This window comes from Aotus nancymaae, unplaced genomic scaffold (assembly GCF_030222135.1).
Source record: "Aotus nancymaae isolate 86718 unplaced genomic scaffold, 86718_ANA_hifiasm-v0.15.2.pri h1tg000008l, whole genome shotgun sequence".
Classification (NCBI taxonomy): Eukaryota; Metazoa; Chordata; class Mammalia; order Primates; family Aotidae; genus Aotus; species Aotus nancymaae.
This window is the reverse complement of record NW_026988419.1, coordinates 23,608,745-23,633,308: the sequence shown is the minus strand read 5'-3', so window position 1 is coordinate 23,633,308 and position 24,564 is coordinate 23,608,745. Positions and strand designations below refer to the sequence as shown.

The following is a 24,564-nucleotide window of genomic DNA, read 5'->3' as shown; positions in this document are numbered from 1 at the left end:
CATGAAATTTCTCCGTGACATTTGCAGCTTTTGCTCTCAGGATATTTAGTGGCCAGCAAGGTACGTGGCTTCACTTAGGGCTGAAATAGTAATACCATTTATAATCACCCAAATTGATGACTTTCCATTATATAAGATTTCTCATTATTGAGTAGTGACCTTTGCAAATTTTAAAAAATCTGGATCATGTTCAATGTGTATTGATATGTGCTATGGTGACTGTAAAATGTAAACGATTACAGATCTCCAGGAGAGCAGGGGCTGGAGGCAATTAAACAATCCAAGTACAGTGAGATATCTGTCTAAAGCAGGAAAGCTTGACAAAGCAAAGAGCCAATCCCGTGTTTTCTAGGTGGGAGACTGGAAACTAGGCTGTCACTGTTTTGAGTCATGCGTGGTTTGTCTTAATCACATCTTGCTCTGCTCCCAAAAGAGCAGATTAAAATAAATAAATGCAACAAATTCATTAGAAAATAACAAACAATCAAACATTTAAACAATGGAAAAGTGTATGAACTGTCAGTCACCAAAAATACTAATACTCAGTAAACTACACTTCAGTTTACTTGAACTTAAGAAATACTCTGTTGTTAATTTACAAGTAAAAAAAGTAAAAGAAATACCTATTAAAATATCTATAGATTCCTACTTTATAGCTCTCATGTTGGCAATGATTTGAAAGTGCTGATAAGAGTAGAAAACATCAAACCACATGCAATGTCAGTAGTGGTATAAGCAGCAGGATTTGATTAGGGAACAGAGGGAAGTCTTGGACTAACAGGGTGATAATGAGAGCAGTGATGATGAGTGAAGCACGCCTCAGCTCCTCCCTGAGTAGTAAGTAATTTTGAACTGTATATAGTCAGAGAGGGAGAGTGGCAGTTCTCTACATATCAAATGCATCAAATGGCAAGGGTGGTGGTATTAAAAAGCCCAAAGGCAATGTGACTTGTAAGATATTCACCATATAATAATTAATTAACTCAGAAAATGTCTTTTGAGGGCTTCCTATGTGCCAGGCATGGTGCTAACTGTTAATGATAATACAACAAAACTCAACCGGAGGGCTGCACCTATTTTTCTCTTTTTCCGATGAAGATTGTGTTTATATAGTGATCTTTTCTCCAGATGTCTTAGTGTACAGCATTCTAAGGTTGATTAACGAATGATTGGTATTTATTGTATACTCACCCTGTTGCCAAAGGGAAAAACTGAAGCTCAGAAAGATCGACTAATAGGCAGGGCTACAAAGTCAGCGAAGGATGGAGCCAGATTGGAATCTGGGTCTGACATCCAAGCCCTTCTATTTTGTATTCTACCATGCTGACTCTCTTATTAAAATATTATGTGAGACCACTTTAGGAACTTACTTTAAAACATGCAGTAATAATAAATTCTATATTTTATACCCAATAGCTTAAATGTGGTTAGGAAAGTAAAGGTGACAGAAGCTGGTTGAACAATTGCTCAATACACATTAACATTTGCCACTTTACAGATGGTTGAAGCTGAAGTGCTACAAAGATACTATCATATCCATCTTTGGCTCAATCCTTAAGTCACAGATACTTTTGGAAAATTTTTAGACAACTGAGGTGCCAGAATTTTCAGTTAACTGACTAATGAAATTAAGGACAATTGTAACAAGTTATCTTATTTCAACTTGTTGAAAAACTGAGTGAAAAATACAAGCCAAGCTCACTGTAGAAATTGGAAAATGATGGAATAATAGTAGAGGATAATAACAGTAATAATAGGTCAAGTAATTTTCATTATACTTGACCATTTATAAAGTAAAATAAGCACCCGATGAAAGTTGATAGATTGTCCTTCATTCACTGAGAAGTTCTAGGCCTCACATTCTTTCAGAGGCCCAGAGCTGAAATCTCTGCATAAACATGGATCATACCACGTTAAGGGCTCTATCAAGTGGTCTTTTCGTTTGCATGTTTTCCATATGAGAAAACGAAAGCCCTGAGAGCTGAGGCGAGTTTTCTCAAGGTCATGTGAATTAGTTGTTGCAGAAACTGGCATCAGAGCAGACTCTTCTGATTCCATTCAGGACTCTTTTAGCAATACCATATGCTTTCACTGTAAAAAAGATGATTTAAATAAATCAGAATGGGTATTTCTTTGGCATACTAAAAATGTGCTTAAATACATATGGCCTTCTATAATAAAAAAAGATTGTGAATGACTTTTAATGGTCACAAAGCATTTGAATCTTTAAAAGTGTTCCTTATAGTACGAATACTTAATGAATTCATAATAGAAAAATGTAAGAGAATGAAAAAAAGACACAAATGAAATATTTTACCAAAGGAGAACCAGAAATGGTAAATAAACTGATGAAAAGACTTCTCAAGCTTTAGGTTGAAATACAGATGAAAAGTTATTACTTTAAAGCACCACATTGTTAAAGATATTTTAGCTTTTGTTTCCTTTGTATTTGGTTTCATCCAGTATCTGGTCCACCTGCTTCCAGTCTTTCAGGAATGGCTCAGTTTTTAAATATGTTTTATGTATTTTTCAGTGCATTATGGTTTTATTTAGGTATATGTATATAATACAAATTGATATGAATATAGAAATGAACAAAGATGTAGATATGATAAGTAGGTATGCAAATGAGATACAGATGTGGATCTAGATATAGACACAGATACAGATATAGATAGATATAGATATATAGAGATAGAGACATAGATTCTGCCATTTCATCAAATAGAATTTGATGGGGGAGGGGAAAAATAAATGTGCTCTATTCATCATCATATCTCAATCCTATATTTTCTCCCACCTCTCTTTTATTATTTTGCTTTGTTACATTTAAGTGCAGCTTACATATAATTTTTGCGTTCTGACATAATTTTTATAATAGAATAGTTTCATTATTTTATGTCAAAATAATATAATTTAAATGTGATTTTTTTAAGATTGTAATTTTCTTCAGAATTAAAGGATGTTGTTAGATGAAAGAAATACTAGAAATGTCAATGTTCAAAGTTTTGCCAACCTGTTTTTTTGTTGGTTTTAAACAATTCACTTTTATTATTGCTGTGACCACTAAATGCAGGGATAATTGGTTCAATTTTAAGTCCAGCACAGCTTTACTTCACAATCCTTCTCTTTAGGGTTAATTTATCGGATGAAACTGTAAGGCACTTTTTAAAAGATATGTTTTAGAAAGGATTCGTTTCATCTCTAGGATTATGTAATCTATAAGTACAAAACTAAAAAGAAAATAAAAAGAAAAATTAAACGGTCCAAGCAAAAGATATTTCTGTTTCCTATGTTTTTCAAGTAAAATAGTCTATCCTTATTTAGCCAGTTGAATTTGTAGCATGCACAAACAGTGATTTCTAATTTACTGGTAATTTATTAGCATGAATAACACTAATAATAATAATGCCAGTTTGCTTTAGGAACAATTCCACAAATATAAGACCATCCATGTGATCGTAGAATTCTCCCTAGTCTGTGGATGGAGGAAACCTAATTCATGTTAAGTTATTTAGCCTCATAAATAGATAGCTTTAGAAGTAGTGAAATATAATCATTTTTCAAACTAAAACACTTTGAAGAGTGAAAGATTTCTCGATAATTATGTGAGGAAAAGAGACATAAACCGGGACTCTCCTAGGAAAAGACCTTCAGTTACCATAGGTTTAATTCACACTTATTTCCAGGCTTATTGCCTTAAATATAATTCATCATATTGGGGCTTAACATCACAGGTATTTAATAATTAGTGCAAATGAAGTCCTTTCAAGGAGACAGGAATGCATGAAAGAGGAAATACCATACGATTCTCTTTTGAATCATAAGAAAATTAGAAATAATATAGTAATAACAAAACAAAACTATCAAATTATCCTCTTAATCTAGTGGTAATGAATTTTTTAAAAGATTCTAACTATGAAATGTAGCATAAAAATGCCTGAATAGTATTTCATTGTTGTGTATGTGCTGCATTTTCTTTATTCATTCACCTGTTTATGGATACTTGAGTTGAATCTATGTCTTGGCTATTGCAAATGGTGCTGCAATGGACATGAGAATGCAGATTTTAAAAATAAATATGCATCAAAGGAAACTATCACCAGAATAAACAGACAATGTACCAAATGGGAGAAAATTTTTGCAGTCTTGCTATTCATATGACAAAAGTCTAATATCCAGAATCTACAAAGAGCTTAAACAAATTTACAAGAAAATAAACAACCCCATCAAAAAGTGTGCAAAGGACATGAATGGACCCTTCTCAAAAAAAGACATTTATGCAGCCAACAAACATATGAAAAAAAGCTCAACATCACTGATCATGAGAGAAATATAAATCAAAACCACAGTGAGATACCATCTCACACCAGTCAGAATAGTGATTTTTAAAAGTCAAGAAATGACAGATGCTGGCAAAGCTCAAGAGAAACAGGAAGGTTTTTACACTGTTGCTGGGAGTGCAAATTAGTTCAACCACTGTAGAAGACAGTGTGGTGACTCCTTAGAGACCTAGAACCAGAAATACCATTTGACCCAGCAATCCCATTATGGGGTATATACCCTAAGGAATATAAATCATTCTCCTATAAAGGCACATGCATATATATGCTTATTGCAACACTATTTACAGTACCAAAGACATGGAATCAACCCAAATGGCCATCAATAATAGACTGGATAAAGAAAATGTGGTACATATACAACATAGAATACTATGCAGCCATAAAAAGGAATGAGATCATGTCCTTTGCAGGGACTTGAATGGAGCTGGAAGCCATTATCCTCAGCAAACTAATGCGAAACAGAAAACCAAACACCATATGTTCTCACTTATAAGTGGGAGCTGAACAATGAGAACACATGGACACAGGGAGGGGAGGAACACAGACTGGGGCCTGTCGGCAGGGTTGATGGACAGGGGAAGGGAGAGCATCAGGACAAATAGCTAATGCATGCTGGACTTAATACCTGGTGATGAGTTGATAGGTGCAGCAAACCACCATGGTACAAGTTTACCTATGTACACACCTGCACATCCTGGGCATGTACCCCAGAACTTATAAAATAAAATGAAACAAAATGAATAGATGTTATAAATATATAGAATTTAAAGAAAAAAATTTAGAAGTGACATATCCATGACAGGAATAAAGCATTTCCAGTTTGTGTTCCTTTACCTAATCACACACCCTTACCTCTGAGAAGACACGGTTCTTCTGAACTTTAATATATTTCTTGTGCTTTCTTTATTTTACCACATTGGTGTGTGTCTTTAGAGAATATATTACTTTGTTTTGGTTTGTTTTTCCTGATTTTGAAATTAATTTATAGGAAGTCATGCTATCCTTTTTCTAATTCATTTAGCCTTATGTTTGAGTTCCTCCTTGGTGATGCATTTAGTGTTAATATATTAATGTTTACTCACAAATGGTATTCATATGTTTGAACATACCACAAATTATATATCCATTCTATGTTAGATGGACATTTTAATTTTTTTCAAAATTCTGGCTAATTTAAGCAATGCTTTTATAAATATTTTTGTGTATGGGCTTCAATTTATATATAGTTTCCTAAATGCACCTACAAGTAAAATTATTGAGTCACAATTTTGCTGTATGATACCAAATTATATTTGAGAGTAGTTGCAAAAAATTCCAAATAAGTGCCAATGTATAATGAAAACTCCTGCTTCCCTTTATTCTTGCCAACACTGTATTGTCCAATATTGTTATTTTTAACAATGTGGTGCTTTAAAGTAATAACTTTTAATCTGTATTTCAGCCTAAAGCTTGAGAAGTCTTTTTATCAGTTTATTTACCATTTCTTTTTCTGCTTTGGTAAAAGATTTCATTTGTGTCTTTTGTTCATTCTCTTACTGGAAGATTATTTATCTTTTATTGCTAACTTTTAAAAGATTATAGGTAATGTCAATATTAATCTTTTTTCTGTTCTTTACATTGCATCATCTCCCTGTGTGCAGCTTGTTTTCTTCTTCAATTTTTTCATATATTTTAATGAAGAGAAATTTTAATTTAATATAATTTAATTCATAAACATTTTCCCTCATGGCTAACACTTCTGTTTTGAAATTCCACGGTAGCAAAGACATTCTTATATTTTTCTCTAAAAGTTTTAAATATTAACTTTCATACTTAAGTCTTTAAAATGTTCTATGTGAATAGCATAAGATAGGAATTTATTTCCTTTATTTTCTTTCATTCCCATGGGAAAATAATTATCCTAACACAATACACTGACTAGTTAATGCATTCTTCTCAAACATGCATTGCCATCTTAATCAAATGTCAGGTGTCATTACAGGCATGATGCAATTCTGAGTTCTGATTTGTTTGTTTGTTTGTTTGTTTTGTGGTGGAGTGTTTCTCTGTTGCCTAGGCTGGAGTGCAGTGGTGTAATCTCAGCTCACTGCAACCTCCGCCTCCCAGGTTCAAGTAATTCTCCTGTCTCAGCCTCCCGAGTAGCTGGGACCACAGGCGCCCACCATCATGCCCAGCTAATTTTTGTATTTTTAGTAGAGATGAGGTTTCACCATATTGGTCAGGCTGGTCTCGAACTCCTGACCTTACGTGATCCACCCGACTTGGCCTCCCAAAGTGGATTACAGGAGTGAGCCACCACGCCCAGCCTGGGTTTTGTTTTATTCCATTCTCTGTGTATCCTGAGTCATCCTACTCTGTATTAATAGTTAGAACTTTAAACATCACTTAGGCTAGTCATGGCTCTTTGTTATTCCACATGAATTTTATAATTAGCTTATCAGAGTCCATGAAAAATCCTTTGATTTATTCTTAGAATTGCATTGAGTCCACAGATATATTTAGAGATAATTAAAATTCAAATAGAAATTCAGATGTGAATTGATTATTCAAAAGTTCTATTTCTTCCTGAGACAGTTTAATTTTTTTTCAGTAATTTACCAATTTAACCTATATTTTAAGGTTTGTTGGTATAAAATTGATTAGAACACATTCTTATTAGTTCTAATATTTTCAGTATCTATAGTTATTTTATATATTTTTATTTCTAAAATTGTTTCCAATTTTTTAACTAGGCATGCCAGTCATTTGTCAATTTCATTACTCTTTTTAAATCTTTCTATTATATGTTTGTTCTCTAATTTATTAATGCCTGCTCTTATTTTTATTATTTTTGCTCATACTTTGGGCTAATTGCATTATTTAGTGAAGTTGATTACTTAGTTCATTGATATTCTTTTCTCTGTTCTAAACTAAGAACTTAGCTATTAATTTTCCTCTAAGTACTACTTAAAACTGCATACCATAAATTTTGATAAGCAGTATTTTTGTTTTAACTTACTTTTAAGTACTTTCTAATTTCTTTAATTATTTTCTTTTTGACTTGTAGGTATTTAGATGTGTGTGTTTCAATTGATAAAATCCAGGGTTTTGTTAGAAATGAATTTTTGTTATTGATTCTAAGTTACTGATTTTTTAGAATTAATTTAGACTTCCTTTATGACCTAGAATACTATCAGTTTTTATAAATGTTTCATGTGTTGTCGAAAAGAATTTATATTCTCCAGTTGTAGAAAACAGTGATTGATATACATACGATCAAACTTGCTAATTGGGTTATTTGAATCTACATCCTTGTTGTTTTCTCACTGTTTGATCTATCAATTACTGTTAGTTGTGTTGAAATCCCTCACAATGATGGCAAATATGTTCATTTATCTTTACAGCAATGACATTTTTTGTTTTATTTCTATGGAAGCAAACAGGTTTAGATATATTACAAATTTCTAATGATTTGAACTTCTTATTACCATCAATTGGCAGGTTGATTTTTAGTAATATTCTCCACCTTAAGATATGCTTTTCTACAATACTAATATAGCTACAGCAATTTCATTAGGTTAGTATTGGCCAGGCATGTCTTTTTGCCAATCCTTTACTTTCAACTTTTCTGTTTGTTACTTAGGTGTGTGTCATATTAAAAGCATGTATTTGGGCTGGGCATAGTGGCTCACACCTGTAATCACAGCACTTTAGAAAGCCAAGGGGCAGATGACTTGAGGTAAGGGGTTCAAAACCAGCCTGGACAACATGGTAAAACCCCATCTCTACTAAAAATACAAAAATTAGCCACACGTGGTGGAACATGCCTCTAATCCCAGCTTCTTGGGAGGCAGAGGCACAAGAATAGCTTGAACCCAGGAAACGGAGGTTGCAGTGAGCTGAGATCACGCAACTACACTCCAGTCTGGGCAACAGAGTGAAATCCTGTTTCCAAAAAGAAAAAAACAAAGAGAAAAGTTTATACTTAAATTTTTTCACCAATTAAACAATTTTTTTCTAGAAAATTTAGTCTATTTGTACAGATTGTGATTATTGATATATTTAGATTCACTTCTGTCATTTTTATTTATTGTGTTTTTTATTATTTCAGTGTGTGTGTGTGTTTCAATTTGATGCCTTCTTTTAGATTCTGTGTTAGGGTTTATTTATCTTGCTTTGGTATAGTTTCACATTTTAAAAGTTATTTTCCTCTACTAGTTTATTATATTCCCTTTATGTTTATAGAAATCACATACTTATTTAACCAAGTCTAAAATCAATGAATTTTTAAAATTTTTTTCTTAAAAAAATGGGATACATGTGCAGAACATGCAGGTTTGTTACATAGGTATATGTATGCCCTGGTGGTTTGCTGCACCTATAGATTCATCCTCCAAGTTTCTTTCCCTATCTCCTAACAGGACCTGGTGTGTGCTGTTTACGTCTCTGTGTCCATGTATTCTCATTGTTCAACTTTCACTTATGAGTGAGAACATGCAGTTTTCTGTTCCTGTGTTAGTTTGCTGAGGATGATGGCTTCCAGCTTCATCCATGTCCCTGCAAAGGACATGATCTCATTATTTTTATGGCTGCATACTATTCCATGGTGTGTATGTACTACATTTTCTTTATCCAATCTATTATTGGTGGGCATTTGGGTTGGTTCTATGTCTTTGCTATTGTAAATAGTCCTGCAATAAACATACGTGTGAATGCATCTTTGTAGCAGAATGATTTATATTCCTTTTGGTATATACTCAGTAGTTGGATTGCTGGGTCAAATGATATTTCTGGTTCTAGATCCTTGAGGAATCACCATACTGTCTTCCACAATGGTTGAACTAATTTACATTCCCATCAACAGTGTAAAAGCATTTTTATTTCTCTAGAGCCTCACCAGCATTTATTATTTCCTGATTTTTAATAATCTCCATTCTGACTGGCATAAGATGGCATCTCACTGTGGTTTTGATTTGCATTTCTCTGATGATCAGTATGTTGAGCTTCTTTTTTTCATGTTTGTTAGCACATAAATGTCTTCTTTTGAGAAGTGTCTGTTCATATCCTTTGCTCACTTTTGGATGGGGTTGTTTTTTCCTGTAAATTTGTTTATGTTCTTTGTAAATTCTGGATATTAGACCTTTGTCAGATGGTTAGATTGAAAAAATTTTCTCTCATTCTATAGGTGGCTTGTTTACTCTGATGATAGTTTCTTTTGGTGTGCAGAAGCTTTTTGGTTTAATTAGATCCCATTTGTCAATTCTGGCTTTTGTTGCCATTGCTTTTGGTGTCTTTGTGATGAAGTCTTTGCCCATGCCGGTGTCCAGAATGGTATTGCCTAGGTTTTCTTCTAGGGTTTTTATGGTTTTGTGTTTTACATTTAAGTCTTCAATCCATCTTGAATTAATTATTATATAAGGTATAACGAAGGGGTCCAGTTTTGGTTTTCTGTATGTGGCTGGCCAGTTTTCCCAGTGCCATTTACTGAATATTGCTTGTTTTTGGCAGGATTGTCAAAGATTAGATGATTGTGGATGTATGGTCTTATTTCTGAGGTCTCTGTTCTGCTCCATTGGTCTATAAGTCTGTTTTGGTACCAGTACCATGCTGTTTTGGTTATTGTAGTATAGTTTGAAGTCAGGTAGCATGATGCCTCCAGCTTTTTTCTTTTTGCTTAGGATTGTCTTGGCTACATGGGGTCTTCTTTGATTCCATATAAAATTTAGAATAGTTTTTTTCAAATTCTGTTAAGAATGTCAATGTTTGTTTAATGGGAATAGCATTGAATCTATAAATTATTTTGGGCAGTATGGCCATTTTCATGACACTGATTCTTCCTATCCATGAGCATGAAATGTTTTTCCATTTGTTTGTGTCCTCTCTTATTTCCTTGAGCAGTGGTTTGTAGTTCTCCTTGAAGAGGCCCTTCACATCCCTTGTTAGCTGTATTCCTAGGTATTTTAATCTCTTTGTAGCAATTGTGAATGGGAGTTCACTCATGATTTGGCTCTCTGCTTGTCTACTGTTGGTGTAAAGGAATGCTTGTGATTTTTTGCACAATGATTTTCTATTCCGAGAACTTGCTGAAATAGCTTATCAGTTTAAGGAGTTTGGGGGCTGAGATGATGGAGTTTTCCACATATAAAATCATATCATCTGCAAACAACTGTTGTTCAAGATTTAGTTCTATCTTGTTTTTGCATTAATATTCACAAATTAGACATTATTTGTGCTGATTTTTCAGAAAGTGAGTTTTCAATTTATTCCCAAAATTTAACATATTCTTTGTTCACCATTTCTCCTTGCATCTTAGATATTCCTTCTAAGATTATCTCAGAAGTGTCTCTAGTGACAATTGGCAGTAGCTTTCTCAGCTACAGTTTAATTGAAAATGTCTTGACCCAGCAATCCCATTACTGGATATATATCCAAAGGATTATAAATCATTCTAGTATAAGGACACATGCACACGAATGCTCATTGCAGCACTGTTTACAATAGCAAAGACCTGGAACCAACCCAAATGCCCACTGACGATAGACTGGACAGGGAAAATGTGGCATATATACACCATGGAATACTATGCAGCCATAAAAAATGATGAGTTCATGTCCTTTGTAGGGACATGGATGAATCTGGAAACCATCATTCTCAGCAAACTGACACAAGAACAGAAAATCAAACACTGCATGTTCTCACTCATAGGTGGGTGTTAACAATGAGAACACATAGACACAGGGAGGGGAGCATCACACACTGGGGTCTGTCAGGGGGAAACAGGGGAGGGACAGTGCGGGGTGGGGAGTTGGGGAGAGATGGCATGGGGAGAAATGCCAGATATAGGTGATGGGGAGGAAGGCAGCAAATCACACTGCCATGTGTGTACCTGTGCAACAATCTTGCATGTTCTTCACATGTACCCCAAAACCTAAAATGCAATTAAAAAAGAAAAAAAACTAACTAAATAAATAAACCAAAAAATAAAAGAATCTATAGCAGTTGCTACCTACAGAAAAAAAAAAGGAAAAAAAGGTCTTTATTTTGATCTCAACTTGAAGATACTTTTGCTAGAATTGTAATTATAGGCTGACATTGTCTTTCTATACTTCAAAGACATTATCTCATTCTTTTATGGCTTAATTGACAATAATAATTTATAGGTAATCTGCCCTTCTCTCACTGTAGTCACTTTGAATATCTTCCCTTTATTGTTTATATTTTGCAGTTTTACTAAAATGTTCTTAGTATTTTTTGTATTTGAAGTTCATTAGGTACTTGAATTATGTAATTGACATATGATATTTATGATAAAAATTCTCAACTTACCTTTTCAATATTGTGTCCTTCACATTTTCTTTAATCTTTCCTTCTGTAAATTGAAAAAATATAAGATAGATCTTTTCATTTTATTTTCTGTTTTTTATAACCTCTCATATTTTTCATTTTGTCTCTCTCTCTCTCTCTATGCTAAATTCTGGATTATTTTATCAGATATATTTTCCACTTCACCTTTTCTCTTCAACTGTTTCTGATCCCATGGTTCTTAACAAAGCATAGTTTTGCCCATCAGGGGACATTTGGCAATATCTGGAGGAATTTTTCAATTGTCACAACTTGGGGATTGGGTAAATACCAAAGATGCAGATAAGCATTCCATAATACAAAATACACCCTGACACACACACACACACACACACACACACACACACACACAGAATCATCTGACCCAAATAGTCAATAGTATTGCAATTGGAAAAACCTGATATAATCTGTGTTTTAGTCTATCTGTTGAGTTTTAAGTTTCAAGTACTATATTTTTTATTTGTAAAAATTCTATTTAAATTTTGTTTTAAAACTTCCTAATCAACTTGGATCATCTGATTCCTTCATCATACTTTCAATACTCACGTTTATCTTTAAATGTGTTTGATACATTGTGATTCCAATCACTACAGTCCTTGTGAACTTTATTCACACTTTGTTATTTCTTCTAACTCTTATTCATAGTGGATTATTTTATGTTGTACTTTTTTATTGATACATAATAGTTGTGCATGTTTATGGAATGCATGTGATATTTTGATATATGTATACAATGTGTAATGATTAAATCGGGATAACTGGAATCTCTATCACCTCAAACATTTATCATTTCTTTGTGTTGGGAACATTCCAAACCTTCTCTTCTATTTATTTTGAAATATAATGTAGCTCATTCCTTGGGACTTTATCTGTGGGAATTATTTAAGACCTGTGTTAGCAGTAGTGTTTTCAATGGACCAGCAATATCAGCTTTACCTGTGAGCATGTGATAAATGCAAATTTCCAGGCCCTACAATCGATCTCCTGAATCAGAATATCTGGGGATGGAACCAAGGAATTTATTTTATCCATCTTCCTAAGTGACTCCTAGGCTCAAATATGAAGATTTGAGAAGTACTGGCTTAAATAAAGTATTTCTCCAGAGAGAATTTTCAGTTATTTTTGTCAGACACCTGGAAATATTCTAAGACCATTTTTAAAATTATTTTTTTGGGGGGGGCCATGAAATTAGTCTATTCTTGGTGCTCCAAACTTTTATGAGAATGTGAGATTTTGTTAAGCATTCGCATAAAATACTTTTTTCCTTTTTTTTCCCCCTCTGTCCTACCCAGAGCCAAACCTTGTCAGGCAAACCAACTCCTTTGGAGCAGATTTTTTCTTATTCGTACACTCAGGGTGGCTCCTACCTGAGATCCTGGCTTTATGACACAGGAGTACATGACCCGACCACCACTTGTGCCGACTTATAACTTGTGGCCCATTGGAAACCCATTTGGTCTCTCTCTAGTCATCAGAAACCTTCAGAACAAATATTTATATCTAGTTTATCCCTACCCCCACACCCAGAATTGCACTTTCTTGTAATTTTTACTCTCCAGTTGTTTTCAATCTCACTTTAGAAACAAAAGCAAAATAAAAATAGACATTTTTGGATATTTTACCCACCATTTCAGGTGTTCTTAATCAAATGAATTCTTTACTCTTAATTTATCATATTGCCAGAAACAAGTCCTCATTAGGTTTTCAAAATACCCAAAATATTAGCACGATCTGAGTAAGTGCTAAAATGACTCGCCTTCCAGACCCTGTACTAAACTATAATGTTGGTCTTCAGCCTACTCACAGCTACTGTAGAAATGGGCAGGGATGGAGGCAGCCTGTTAGCAGTGAGCCAGTTATTTATTGATCTCAGTCAGGCAGAGAATTCAATACAAGCTAAGTAATAAATACTGACTCAGAAGTATATACCCCCTAGCAAAGAACTTTCCAATACTAACTAAGACCCACAATAACTGTTTATTCCCATTGGTTGTAAATAAACAGGTATCCTGCAGCAGCAACAACTTTATATTTTATTTTGTAAGGCAATAAAAAAAATTATGTAATTCCCCAGGGGCCCATATAAAATATTTAGTCTTTAAAAACAGTTAGCTTCTGTCCAGTGTTATATGAGTTTTCAGGATCAGTCAAGGTTTCTTCGCACATAATAAGCTTAGATATACTTCTCCAGGGAAAGGAATGCATTGCAATTTTAAGCTTCAATTAACCATCATATCTTGGCAACAATATTTTCTAGGTCCCCAGGCAAAATAAAGCACAGCTGCTGAAATTAGTATCTAAATTCTCTGCCTCACTTTCATAAAGGAAGTATTCAATATACACAATGATCTTATAAAATTCAAGGAAAAAATGGCAAAGAAGTCAAGGAAGGTAGCCAGAATCTTGAAGTTTTCTAGCTGTAGACTGTTAGAGACCCCCATGCTGTGCAATGACATGCATTAGACTTTTTGTAATTTTAACTAGACAACCCTGTAACCAATGCAGAGAATACCTTATACAAGATTGAATCATTTGAAATTGCCGATATGACTATTTTTGACCTTCAAATTTAGAAATTTCATAGGTTCAATCTAGTATTTTGTGTTCCCAGTTAAAACTGATTCTTACTTGTCTGGAAACTACAAAGTTATAATATAATGGAATAGAAGTCTCTCTGTGACATCATGGAGCATAAAAAGGGATCTGAGCAGAAATGTTAATAAGAAAGAAGAAATTTAAATATGCCTAATTTTCTTTTAGGACCACCAGCAAATTCTCTGTGATATTCCAATGGTGTCAAATTTTGTTTAAATGTTCACCTGTAACTGTGCCTCTGATACTCTGTGGTTCTTTTCAGCTATGCAGCATTCTTCCGATTCATTTTTCTCCATTTGTGCTGTTTTTCTCTGTGATGTGAATCCATCCCTATCCATTATGTCATGCCTCCATCTTTTGCTGCTGCTTCAGATTGCACTGAGCCATAAGAGGTAAGCGCCATCAAAAGAGAGAAAATTGACTTTCGTTTATGCTCAGGAGGAATCCTTTGTCCAAGGTATTCCATAACCCTGCCCCTCAAATCGATACTTTCTAAACTACCTTTTAAAAGGAATTGAATGAAAACAATTCCTCCTAGCCACACTCACACTAGAATTCCTTGAATGCTGTTTACACACGTTGCAAACTCAGCAAACTTAATTAGCTGTTGCTAACTAATGATTTTGGACCTTAGCAGCCTTATCTTTGTACCTTAACATCACCCTCAATTTTCAGTATAGTAATATACATACTAAAAATAGCCCCAGAAATTGGTATTATTCACTGCTCTCTTGAATACAGAATTTCTAAGCCTTCCATCATCCACTAGGCTAATAAGGATTATAATAAAGAGGCAATATTTGAATGACTCTATGTCATCATCCTTGATGCAAACAGTCACATTTCCAAACATGAATGGGTTTGGCTATTTACATGCATCAGATTCATCAGATAATAACCAACCATCCCCTTATTGTTTTGCCATATAGTAATAAGAATTATTATCGTATTGATCTCAATTTCATTTCCAAATTTGGATTAGAATTTCCCACAGTCTATAACTGATAATATCTGTATTTTATCATGAGAAGTTTTTGAGAGCAGGAAAGCTGAAATTGGTTTTGATTCAAAAATGCCTTGAGCTTCTTAAACAACTAATTTTTAAGCAATATCTTTTATGAATTCTTTTATCTAAAGAAGGCAAACCAATCTATATAGGAAGCCTCACACATAACTATTTGGATTGCTCATTCATCTATTGTTAATCCTCTCAGTTGCCATCTAACACTTAGAGGCAATAAAATGATCCTCTACCCCATACATATGGTCCAGGTTAAGTTTCACTGGTGTTAATCCTGAAGGAGCCAAGGTTCACAGTATAATGCTATTTCAGCAGTGTTACTTATGTCTTCCTGTCATTAAGCTTTGAATCCATGTTGCTTTATATTGGGAATGTGTCATATTGTGACAGGTTAAGAATAAATTCGCATCACTTACCTGACCTCTAAACTGACATTCTGTTTTAGAGACAAATGTTTCAACCTTTACCAGACATATATTTGCATTCTGAACTATTTAGTGAAATAAATACTTAATGCAGGAAAGAATGTAGATATTTAATCTATATGGTATGGCACGGCAATACTACTGGGTTTAATGCAGAAGGTTATCTGACTCCTTGCAATCTCAAGTTGTTCTATCCCTGTCACCTGCTTCCTAGTCTTGGCCTCATGCAGTTGATGATGATAGATTTTCATCATTAGTATCCAGCTTTGTTAAGGATAGATTCTCACCATTAAGTGTTCATCTTGCATTCTGTTTTTCACATAGGTTAATTTTTTATATTCTTTGTAAAATTAAGTCCCTACATAAAGACATTATTATTGTAATTTTTGATGGCTGCATTTAAGACATATACAATGAAGAAATGCTTAAGGAACTAACTACTTGAGTCATCCAGTGTGTCTGGGATACTTTGGTACCCAAAAATGTAAAGTAATCAGCTCTGCCTGACCAGGAAGGGATTTAAAAAGGCTTCTCAGAGGAGGTAACTAACTGAATCCTGAATCTTAAAAATAAGAATTTTTTGGATGGAGAAGGAGTTTCAAGGCTCTGCAAACCGCGAGACAACACATGGAATGGTAGAAGATGTCATATTTGGGAGATAGCAACTAGGTTGACATAATTTGATGGTAAAGCGCTTGAGATGGGCATAGAAAAGGAGGACCCAAATCACAAAGCCTGGATATCCTTATTTGTTACATGGTTAAGGTGGATGGAGCCTGTAATAGATAACAAATGGGAAAATGATATATCTATGTTTTAGAAAATAATAGTACATGGGACTAATGTCCCACTTGAAATATTAATAGTTATCAGACTACTTGCATTCTACAAATTATCTTTTACTAAGATTTATGAGAGAATAAATTAAGACAATATAAGTACAAAAGAGAAACTAATATAGGCCTGGGCATCAATGAGACCTGGGTTTGAATCCTATGTTCCTGTATTCACCACTTTAATGCTATTTGATAGTGAACAAACTGTATCTCATTTAAAAAAATCTTAAATAGGGGATATTATTTATAGATCACAGGGATCTTATATATTATAACTGTAAAAGTTAACTGGCATGTAATTGACACTCTATATTAGCATCTATTTTAACTTTGTGGATCAATACATTGTTAAGAATACTATTGCTTACAATGATTTTTAAAAATTATTTCAATTTGAAAATCTGTGGTTACTGAGTAACCTATGGTTATTAGTAATCCTAAAGTGATAAATAATATTGTAATATATTTTTTTAAAAACTGACCCAAGTCAAAATACACATGAATAATTGATACATATTTTCTTATGGTCTATTGACCTTCTATGGAAAGCTTCACATCACTTCTTTCCTTAACTTCTTTTTTTTTTTAACCTTCAAAGATTTCAGTAGCGTATTTGATTCTAAAAGATGTTTCTTCTTTTTTTTTTCAAGCACATGTTCACATGACAAGATGGAGCCATCTTTTTCTGAAGAAATGCTCTCTCATTTATCCATTAATCTCCTCTTTATCAAACATTTTCAATTAAAACCATTCCTATTCAAGTAGAACCAGTTATTTATGACAAAAGAAAAAAAAGAGACTAACTCAACAAGATTGAGCTTCTTTTTTTTCTTTTCTCTTTTTTTTTTTTTTTTGAGATGGAGTCTCACTCTGTGCCCCAGGCTGGGGTACAGTGGCGCAATCTCAGCTCATTGCAACCTCCACCTCCTGGGTTCAAGCCTTAGCCTCTTGAGTAGCTGGGATTACAGGCACGTGCCACCACACCCAGCTAATTTTTTGTATTTTTAGTTGAGATGAGGTTTCACCATGTTCGCCAGGCTAGTCTTGAACTCCTTTTCTTAATAGCCAAAATGTGCAGAAGCAATTGTACCTTTTTGGAACATATGGATGGTTATAGACAAAAGACTACCGCTGGTACAAAATTACCTCTGACACTCTTGGTTAAAATAAGACTAGTTCTAGAAATGGAATATTTGTTTGCCTCATGTAAAATTTTAGGGTTCGAAAAAAGATTCATATTTAAAACCTCACTAAAAGCTCTTTCACTCAACACTCAAATTTCTGCCACCCTTAAATATACAAAGTTGGAGACATATAATTACTTGAGATTCTTGAGAAGAAGGAGAAAGCAACACGGAAACCTACTTAAAATGTCTAATTCTTCAAGATCCAAATTTTCTTTGGGGGTTTTGCTTTCCAGATTTCTCACTACTGTGTTGGCCATACTGACACCACCCTGGGAAATAAGGCGAAACTAAATCAAAACAGAAGAGGAAAATAAACTAAAAGTACACAATAATTCCCTTTAAGAGCAATTTAAAGTTATTGTTCATTAATCCCCGGTTATTCTTTCCTCAACAACCTTACTTAGGAAGCGCCTGTGGTGGCCAGAGCAGCCTTGTTCCTGGAATGTGCTCGTTTTGTTCACCGCTGCAACCGTGGCAACTGGCCAGAGTGGATGAAAGGGCACCATGTGAACATCACCAAGAAAGGCCTTTCCCGGGGACGCTCTCCCATTGTGGGCAACAAGCGAAACCAGAAGCTGCAGTGGAATGCGGCCAAGCTCTTCTACCAATGGGGAGATGTGAGCTTTCGGTTTTCTTCTATAACGATTAGGATGCTTGAGTGAAGTGGAGTCATTTTTGATTGATTGTTTTGAAGAGAATTTATTGAGTGTTTGTTATGTACCAGGTACTGGAGGAAACATTTTGGGGAAAAATAAACAACTCATTTAATCATCCCAATAAATATATGAGGCTAGACATTACTATCTCTGTTTTGCAGTTAAGAAAACTGAAGTTTATACAGGTCAAGCGACCTGCCAAAGTTCACGTATCTATTAATAGTAAGTAGAGGAACCAATATTCCATCTCCCACATTAGATTCCAAAGCCTTGCTTCTAACTGCTATATTCATCAAGAATTATCTTTTTTTGTTTATCATACTTTAAGTCCTGGCGTACCTGTGCAGAACATGCAGGTTTTTTACATAGTTACACAAGTGCAAGAATTATCTTTTTGAAAGTCATTGTTACAATTGTCAAATACTCAGTCTTATTTTGGTTTTCTATTCTAATTTATATTTTGCAAGACATGATTTTTTCTGATTTCTTAATGGAATTTTCTCTTTTGTCGATGTGCCTCCTATAAGTTGCCTGAAAGTCTTCGGAAATTGCACATATACATATGTATGTGCGCATATGAGTAACTGAATAAATTTTAAAGTAAAGAATGAAACTTCTTTAGGAATTCTAACAAAATGGACCCTTAAAATAACTACAACTTCTTTTCCATAGAAGGAAAAAAGGTGAAGAATAAAAAGAAATTCCAGAGGACCAAGTTGTTTCTGCTAATTTTAGAAAGAGGTGAACATAAACACACATAAAGAGGTTCCATATATTCCTCTTTCCTTAAAGATTACTTGGGATAACTGTTATAATTTCCCTTAATAATTCAGCTCAATGTGTCTACCAATGTGCTTACCAACTAAGGGTGTTCTTCCTCCAGTTTTACCCAATTCTTTTTTGCAAAATGCCAAAGTTATTCAAAAGGTGTGAATTGTATTCATTATGTGTGCAGTCATTCTATAAGTTTATCAGTCTTTCCTTCTTTAATTGCTGTTCTTTGGATTTTCTTTCCTATATAAAGACATCCTGTTTAAAAAAATACACATATGTATAGATATATGTGTGTGTGTATATATATACGTATGTGTGATATGATGGAGCAGAATATTTTATTAATGCTAATGTCGATGATCAGGACTTAGCACTGCCCTTTTCAGGCTCTTATTACACATTATGTATATGAGAAGGCACAATTTCTCCTATGTAATATCTATTTTTGTAAATCACTGAGATAATTTATTATGTGATGCCGTTGTATTTATCCTACGTTTAATTATATTTGGTTTTAATAGCATTAAGCACAAGAGTTCATAGAAGTCAAGCAGTATCAGTGAAATGCATATCATGAGATACATAGATGCACCAGTAATCTCTTTAATGTGGAGAGATGTTTCACCACCATCCGCCCCCATTTATTACCTATCTTATTCAAGGAAGGCCTTATTGAGAGGCTACTGTGAAACAGCAGTCACAGTTGATAATCCCTTTGACTTCCTCCAGGAGGGGAAAACCATTAAGTACTGAGCATTAGAGAGTATCAGGTTTATAGGGAAATTGTGACCAAGAGATTTCACAAACAGGTGTGTTCAGGACAAATGTCTTCTATCTTTCTTGCAGCATTTGACACTGCCAACTGCCCATACCTTTGGCTTTTGTCCTTTATCTTTTTGAGAACATTATGCTCCAGAATTTCCTTGCATCTATGTGCCCAATTCTCTGTCTCCTTCCCTGATCCTCTGTCTCTTCCCTCCTCATAAACATATATTCTCCAGGATCTCTCTTGATTTCTTCCTATATAAGTTACATCAGGGTTACATTCATTCTTATACTTCCAACTGTAACCTGTAAGTACAGACTTCCCTAACCATAGCAATTTTCAGATCCCAAGCCTACATTGCCAGCTGCACTTTGGAAACATTCACTTAATATCCTAGAACTCAATCTTCTAAAATAAAACTCTTCTCCTCAAATTTACACATTGCCACCTACAACCCTTCTGAGCTTTCTTTTCTTATTAATGACACCACCATCATCTGAAATGCGAACCTTTGAGCGTATCCCAATCTCCTCCCCTATTGGTTCTACTTCTTTCATGTCACTGAAGCCCCTTAGGTCAGATCCCCATGACTTCTCATCTGGATGATTAAACTTTTTTCCTATTTGGTCTTTCCTCACAGTCTCCTCTCATTTAATGGATCCTATACACTGCCAGTGAAAAGATCTTCCTGTGGCTCAGCCCCGACATTCACCCTCATCTCCCAGCCTCCGGACTTGCCCCCTCTCATTCATTCTCCAAACTGTTCTCCAAGTGATTAGGCTAAAATGCAAATCAGAGTGTGTTTCTTATCCACTTAAAATGCTTCCAGTGGCCCTCCTTTTCCCTCAGGATAAAACCCAAATTGCTTAGCCTGACGTCACTGCCTTCTCCACAACCTTTGTTCAAACCATTCCAAGATTATGAGTGATGAACTCAAATGAGCTAATGTACCTAAAGAATATGTATTTAAATCCTTTCCTCCTAATATCTATTTAATAATAATAGATTCTGACATGATTTTTTTTTTTTTTTTTTTTTTTTTTTTTTTTTTTTTTTTGAGACGGAGTTTCGCTCTTGATACCCAGGCTGGAGTGCAATGGCGCGATCTCGGCTCACCGCAACCTCCGCCTCCCGGGTTCAGGCAATTCTCCTGCCTCAGCCTCCTGAGTAGCTGGGATTACAGGCACGCGCCACCGTGCCCAGCTAATTTTTTGTATTAGTAGAGACGGGGTTTCACTATGTTGACCAGGATGGTCTCGATCTCTTGACCTCGTGATCCACCCGCCTCGGCCTCCCAAAGTGCTGGGATTACAGGCTTGAGCCACCGCGCCCGGCGACATGAATTTTTGAAAGCAGAGTCCATGCTTGTCTCTGCATTCTTGGGCAGCTAGTACGACGCCCCTGGAATGAGTGATCAGGCTACTTCCCCAACTCAGAAACTACCTTTCATCCTTCTCAAGAATGTAAAATGAAGTTCAATTTCAAGAACCGTAGGATCTAATCCAAACCTACCTTCTCAGCCTTCCTGAACATTATTTCCTCTCACAAAATTGTACTTCAATCAAGTGCCACCCCCCAGCCCTGTCAGTCTCTGAGCTCATGGTGCATTTCCATGAACATAAATCTGTTGGGACCCTCCCCTTGAATGTCTACTCTCCCCATTCTCCATCAGTCAAAACACCAAGTCATGAAAGTCTACAGACTTTGAGAACTTCTGTGAGATTTTCTGTGATTCTCTGAACTAAATTTTATCTTTATTTTTTTAATTTAAATGGCTTTTGGGGTGCAAGCAGTTTTTGGCTACATAGATTAATTAATTTTATAGTGTTGCTTTCTGAGATTTTAATGCATCCATCACCCGAGTAGTACACATTGTAGCCAATATGTAGTTATCCAGTCCCGCAGCTCCCCAACCCTCTCTTTCTGAACTGGATTTAATCTATCTTATGAGTTAATAAATTGAGTTCTTTTGAGTTAATAGTTAATGAGTTCTTTTGTTATGTTATTGCATGCCTCAATAGACTGTAAGCTCATTGAGAGAAAGAACACAGACATAGACAGTCATACATCCTATGTTTGAATCCTGCTAAGCAACCTTGGGCAAACCTCGTAGCCCCTCTAACCTTCCTATTTGCCAAACAGTAATCTTTCTTATGTGGGTTTATAGTCTACCAGGGCACATTAAACAAAGGTACTGGTGTACTATAACAACTTACTCAACTTTGTTTTATTTAATACCTAACAAATTACCTCGCTTAATAAATATTTGATGAATGAAGGAAGAGATGAATAAACATAGCCCTGAGGCATTTTTCTAGCTTTGGATGAGACATAGGGATCTAAATTATTATTTAGACATATAGTATTATACCAGACAAGTTCATTTTTTGAGTAGCCCATTAAGCTTTATAAACTGTGGACTTAATTTAAGTTGCTTAGTTGCAATATCCTGGAATGGTCAATGTAGACATTTTTCCCCTTTGAGTCTCATTATTTAGTTTGTTGACTCCATTCCAGACTCATGATTGTATGTCTCATCCTTAACAGAGGATCTCCAAAATAGCAGCACCAGGCTTTTTATTGTGGTGGTGATTTTGTTTTTACAATTTGTTTTCTTTGCTTAAAACTTATCCAGTTAGCAGCTAAAATTTTGGAATCCCACGACACCTTTCTATACTGATTTCTCCTTGGTATGGTTTTTGCTTCCTGGTTTTTAGCTCCGCACTTAATTCCAGAGTTTGGGGAGAACTTTTTCTTTCCAGATATCTAAAACATTCAAAGATGTCTTTTCATTTAAAGAGTTATGAGCATAATCTTCATTTAGAGAGTTTGAGCATGTTGGTTTCCAGTAGTAAGTATATTTTCTTACTTGCTTTTCTAAATATTTGCAAAGTATGATACAGAAAGAAAGAAGAAACTTAGCTAGAATTTTGCTCTTACTTAAACGCAGAGTATCTAGACTGTCAAACCCCAAGTTCAGTGACCTGTTTTACTTTTTCTCTGACTCTCACTCCTGAGCCTGTGTCTCTTCCATTGTTGCATACAGTATATAATTGGAAATAAAATAAATTAGAGATAGTGTTTTTGTCTCTTCTTGTGGAAAATTCCTTTTATAAATCAGACAAGAGTGCCTGACGATTGACAGATAGTAAGGGTGATGGTTCTAAGAATACCATGTAAAAACCAATATTGTCCATGTACTGAGTTATTAAAAGTCGTATTTCTAATGTTGTTGCTGGGCACTCTACCAAAAGAAAAGTTAGCATTTCTTACTAATTCATAAATTATTATGGAAAGAGGAACAAAGTCTATAAAAGAAGCCAATAAGTACATATGTAATGACAGATAGAAAAAAATTGCAGGAACAGGATTCTTGCCAGCTTCTAAACTCATTAGCGTGACAGTGACATTCTCATTAAAAATAGCATAATCAGAAGCACTCCCAGGAACTGTGCCTTCTGATGTTTTACTGCAACAGAATCCTCCATTAAAAGCAACTGTGTACTCCTTTATATCATGTCTATAAAATAAATAACCTTTGAGTAAATGGAAATATTTTCAGAAAAACTTCTGTACAAATATACAAAGATGTCATTCTAGTTTTTACACATCTTTAGCCTGAATGACCTTGGAGATAGCAATTTCTTCCATTTTCTGGAAGAAATATGGTGGAAATAACACTGTGGTGTACAGAAAAGGCTTATGCTGGAAATAATTCCCATTAATTGGTTGCTTATGTCTGCTGTAATTTGAGAGCCTATTTTAGAGTTTGACATAGTTTGTGCTGTTTCATTCTTTTTCCTTCCCATGGTAGGCAATTGGCGTCCGATTGAATGAGCTGTGCCATGGGGAAAGTGAGAGTCCAGCCAACTTGCTGGGCCTCATTTATGATGAAGAGACCAAGAGGAGACTTAGAAAGGAGGATGAGGAGGAAGACTTTTTAGATGACAGTAAGGAGACTCCCTTTACTACAAGAACCCCTGCTTGTAAGAACCTCTGCTTTAGGAGCACTTAATACTTCTCTTTCCTCTTTCATATTCTTACCACCTTCCCATCCTTCCCACTGTGCCTTTTCCCTGTGCATGGGAGTAAAGCATGTGCATAAAGCTACAGGCAAGAGACAAGGCAAGAACCGGAAAGAAAAGACAGACAGGGGCAGGGAGCTGCAGGCAAGATGGAACATTTATTACTTTTTCATCTTTGACTCTTGCTATTACACAAAGATTGGTATTAGACTTCTCTGAGAAAACGTCTCTGAGGGACTCTAGTTGTGATTTTGTCAGATATATATATATAGCGCCAGGAAACAAAGTCAGACCAAATAAAGTTGAATATGAAATATTTTCCAAACACTAAAATATTGAAAATTTTAGACAGAGTATATCAAAGTATTTAACATAACACTGAAATATTAAAATGTTCAGAGGTTGCTAGAACTGTGAATGTCTGCTGTTCTGTACCTATTTATTAAATTTAGAACTGATTTCCATCATAGAAAAGTAGAGACAAAAAGATTCCTATTACATCCTTCTTCAACATTGCTTTGTGCATACATGTGTTCTATATCATACACATTTTTGTGTATACGTACCACTCTCTTTTATGAAATACAAAATT

At 34.8% G+C, this 24,564-nt stretch overlaps 1 protein-coding gene across 11 annotated transcripts in view; it reads left to right on the top strand.

The window, feature by feature from the left end:
- UNC80 (unc-80 homolog, NALCN channel complex subunit) overlaps window positions 1-24,564 on the top strand; it is a 228,801-nt gene that overhangs the window by 82,436 nt on the left and 121,801 nt on the right. For 7 of the 11 annotated variants that reach the window (XM_021667043.2, XM_064373044.1, XM_021667045.2 and 4 more), the window contains 2 exons: window positions 18,156-18,368; window positions 23,762-23,933. In XM_021667043.2, coding sequence (XP_021522718.2) covers window positions 18,156-18,368; window positions 23,762-23,933 — 385 coding nt within the window. The remainder of the gene's footprint in view (window positions 1-18,155; window positions 18,369-23,761; window positions 23,934-24,564) is intronic. The other 4 variants (XM_021667055.2, XM_021667047.2, XM_021667051.2 and 1 more) reach the window with 1 other exon arrangement.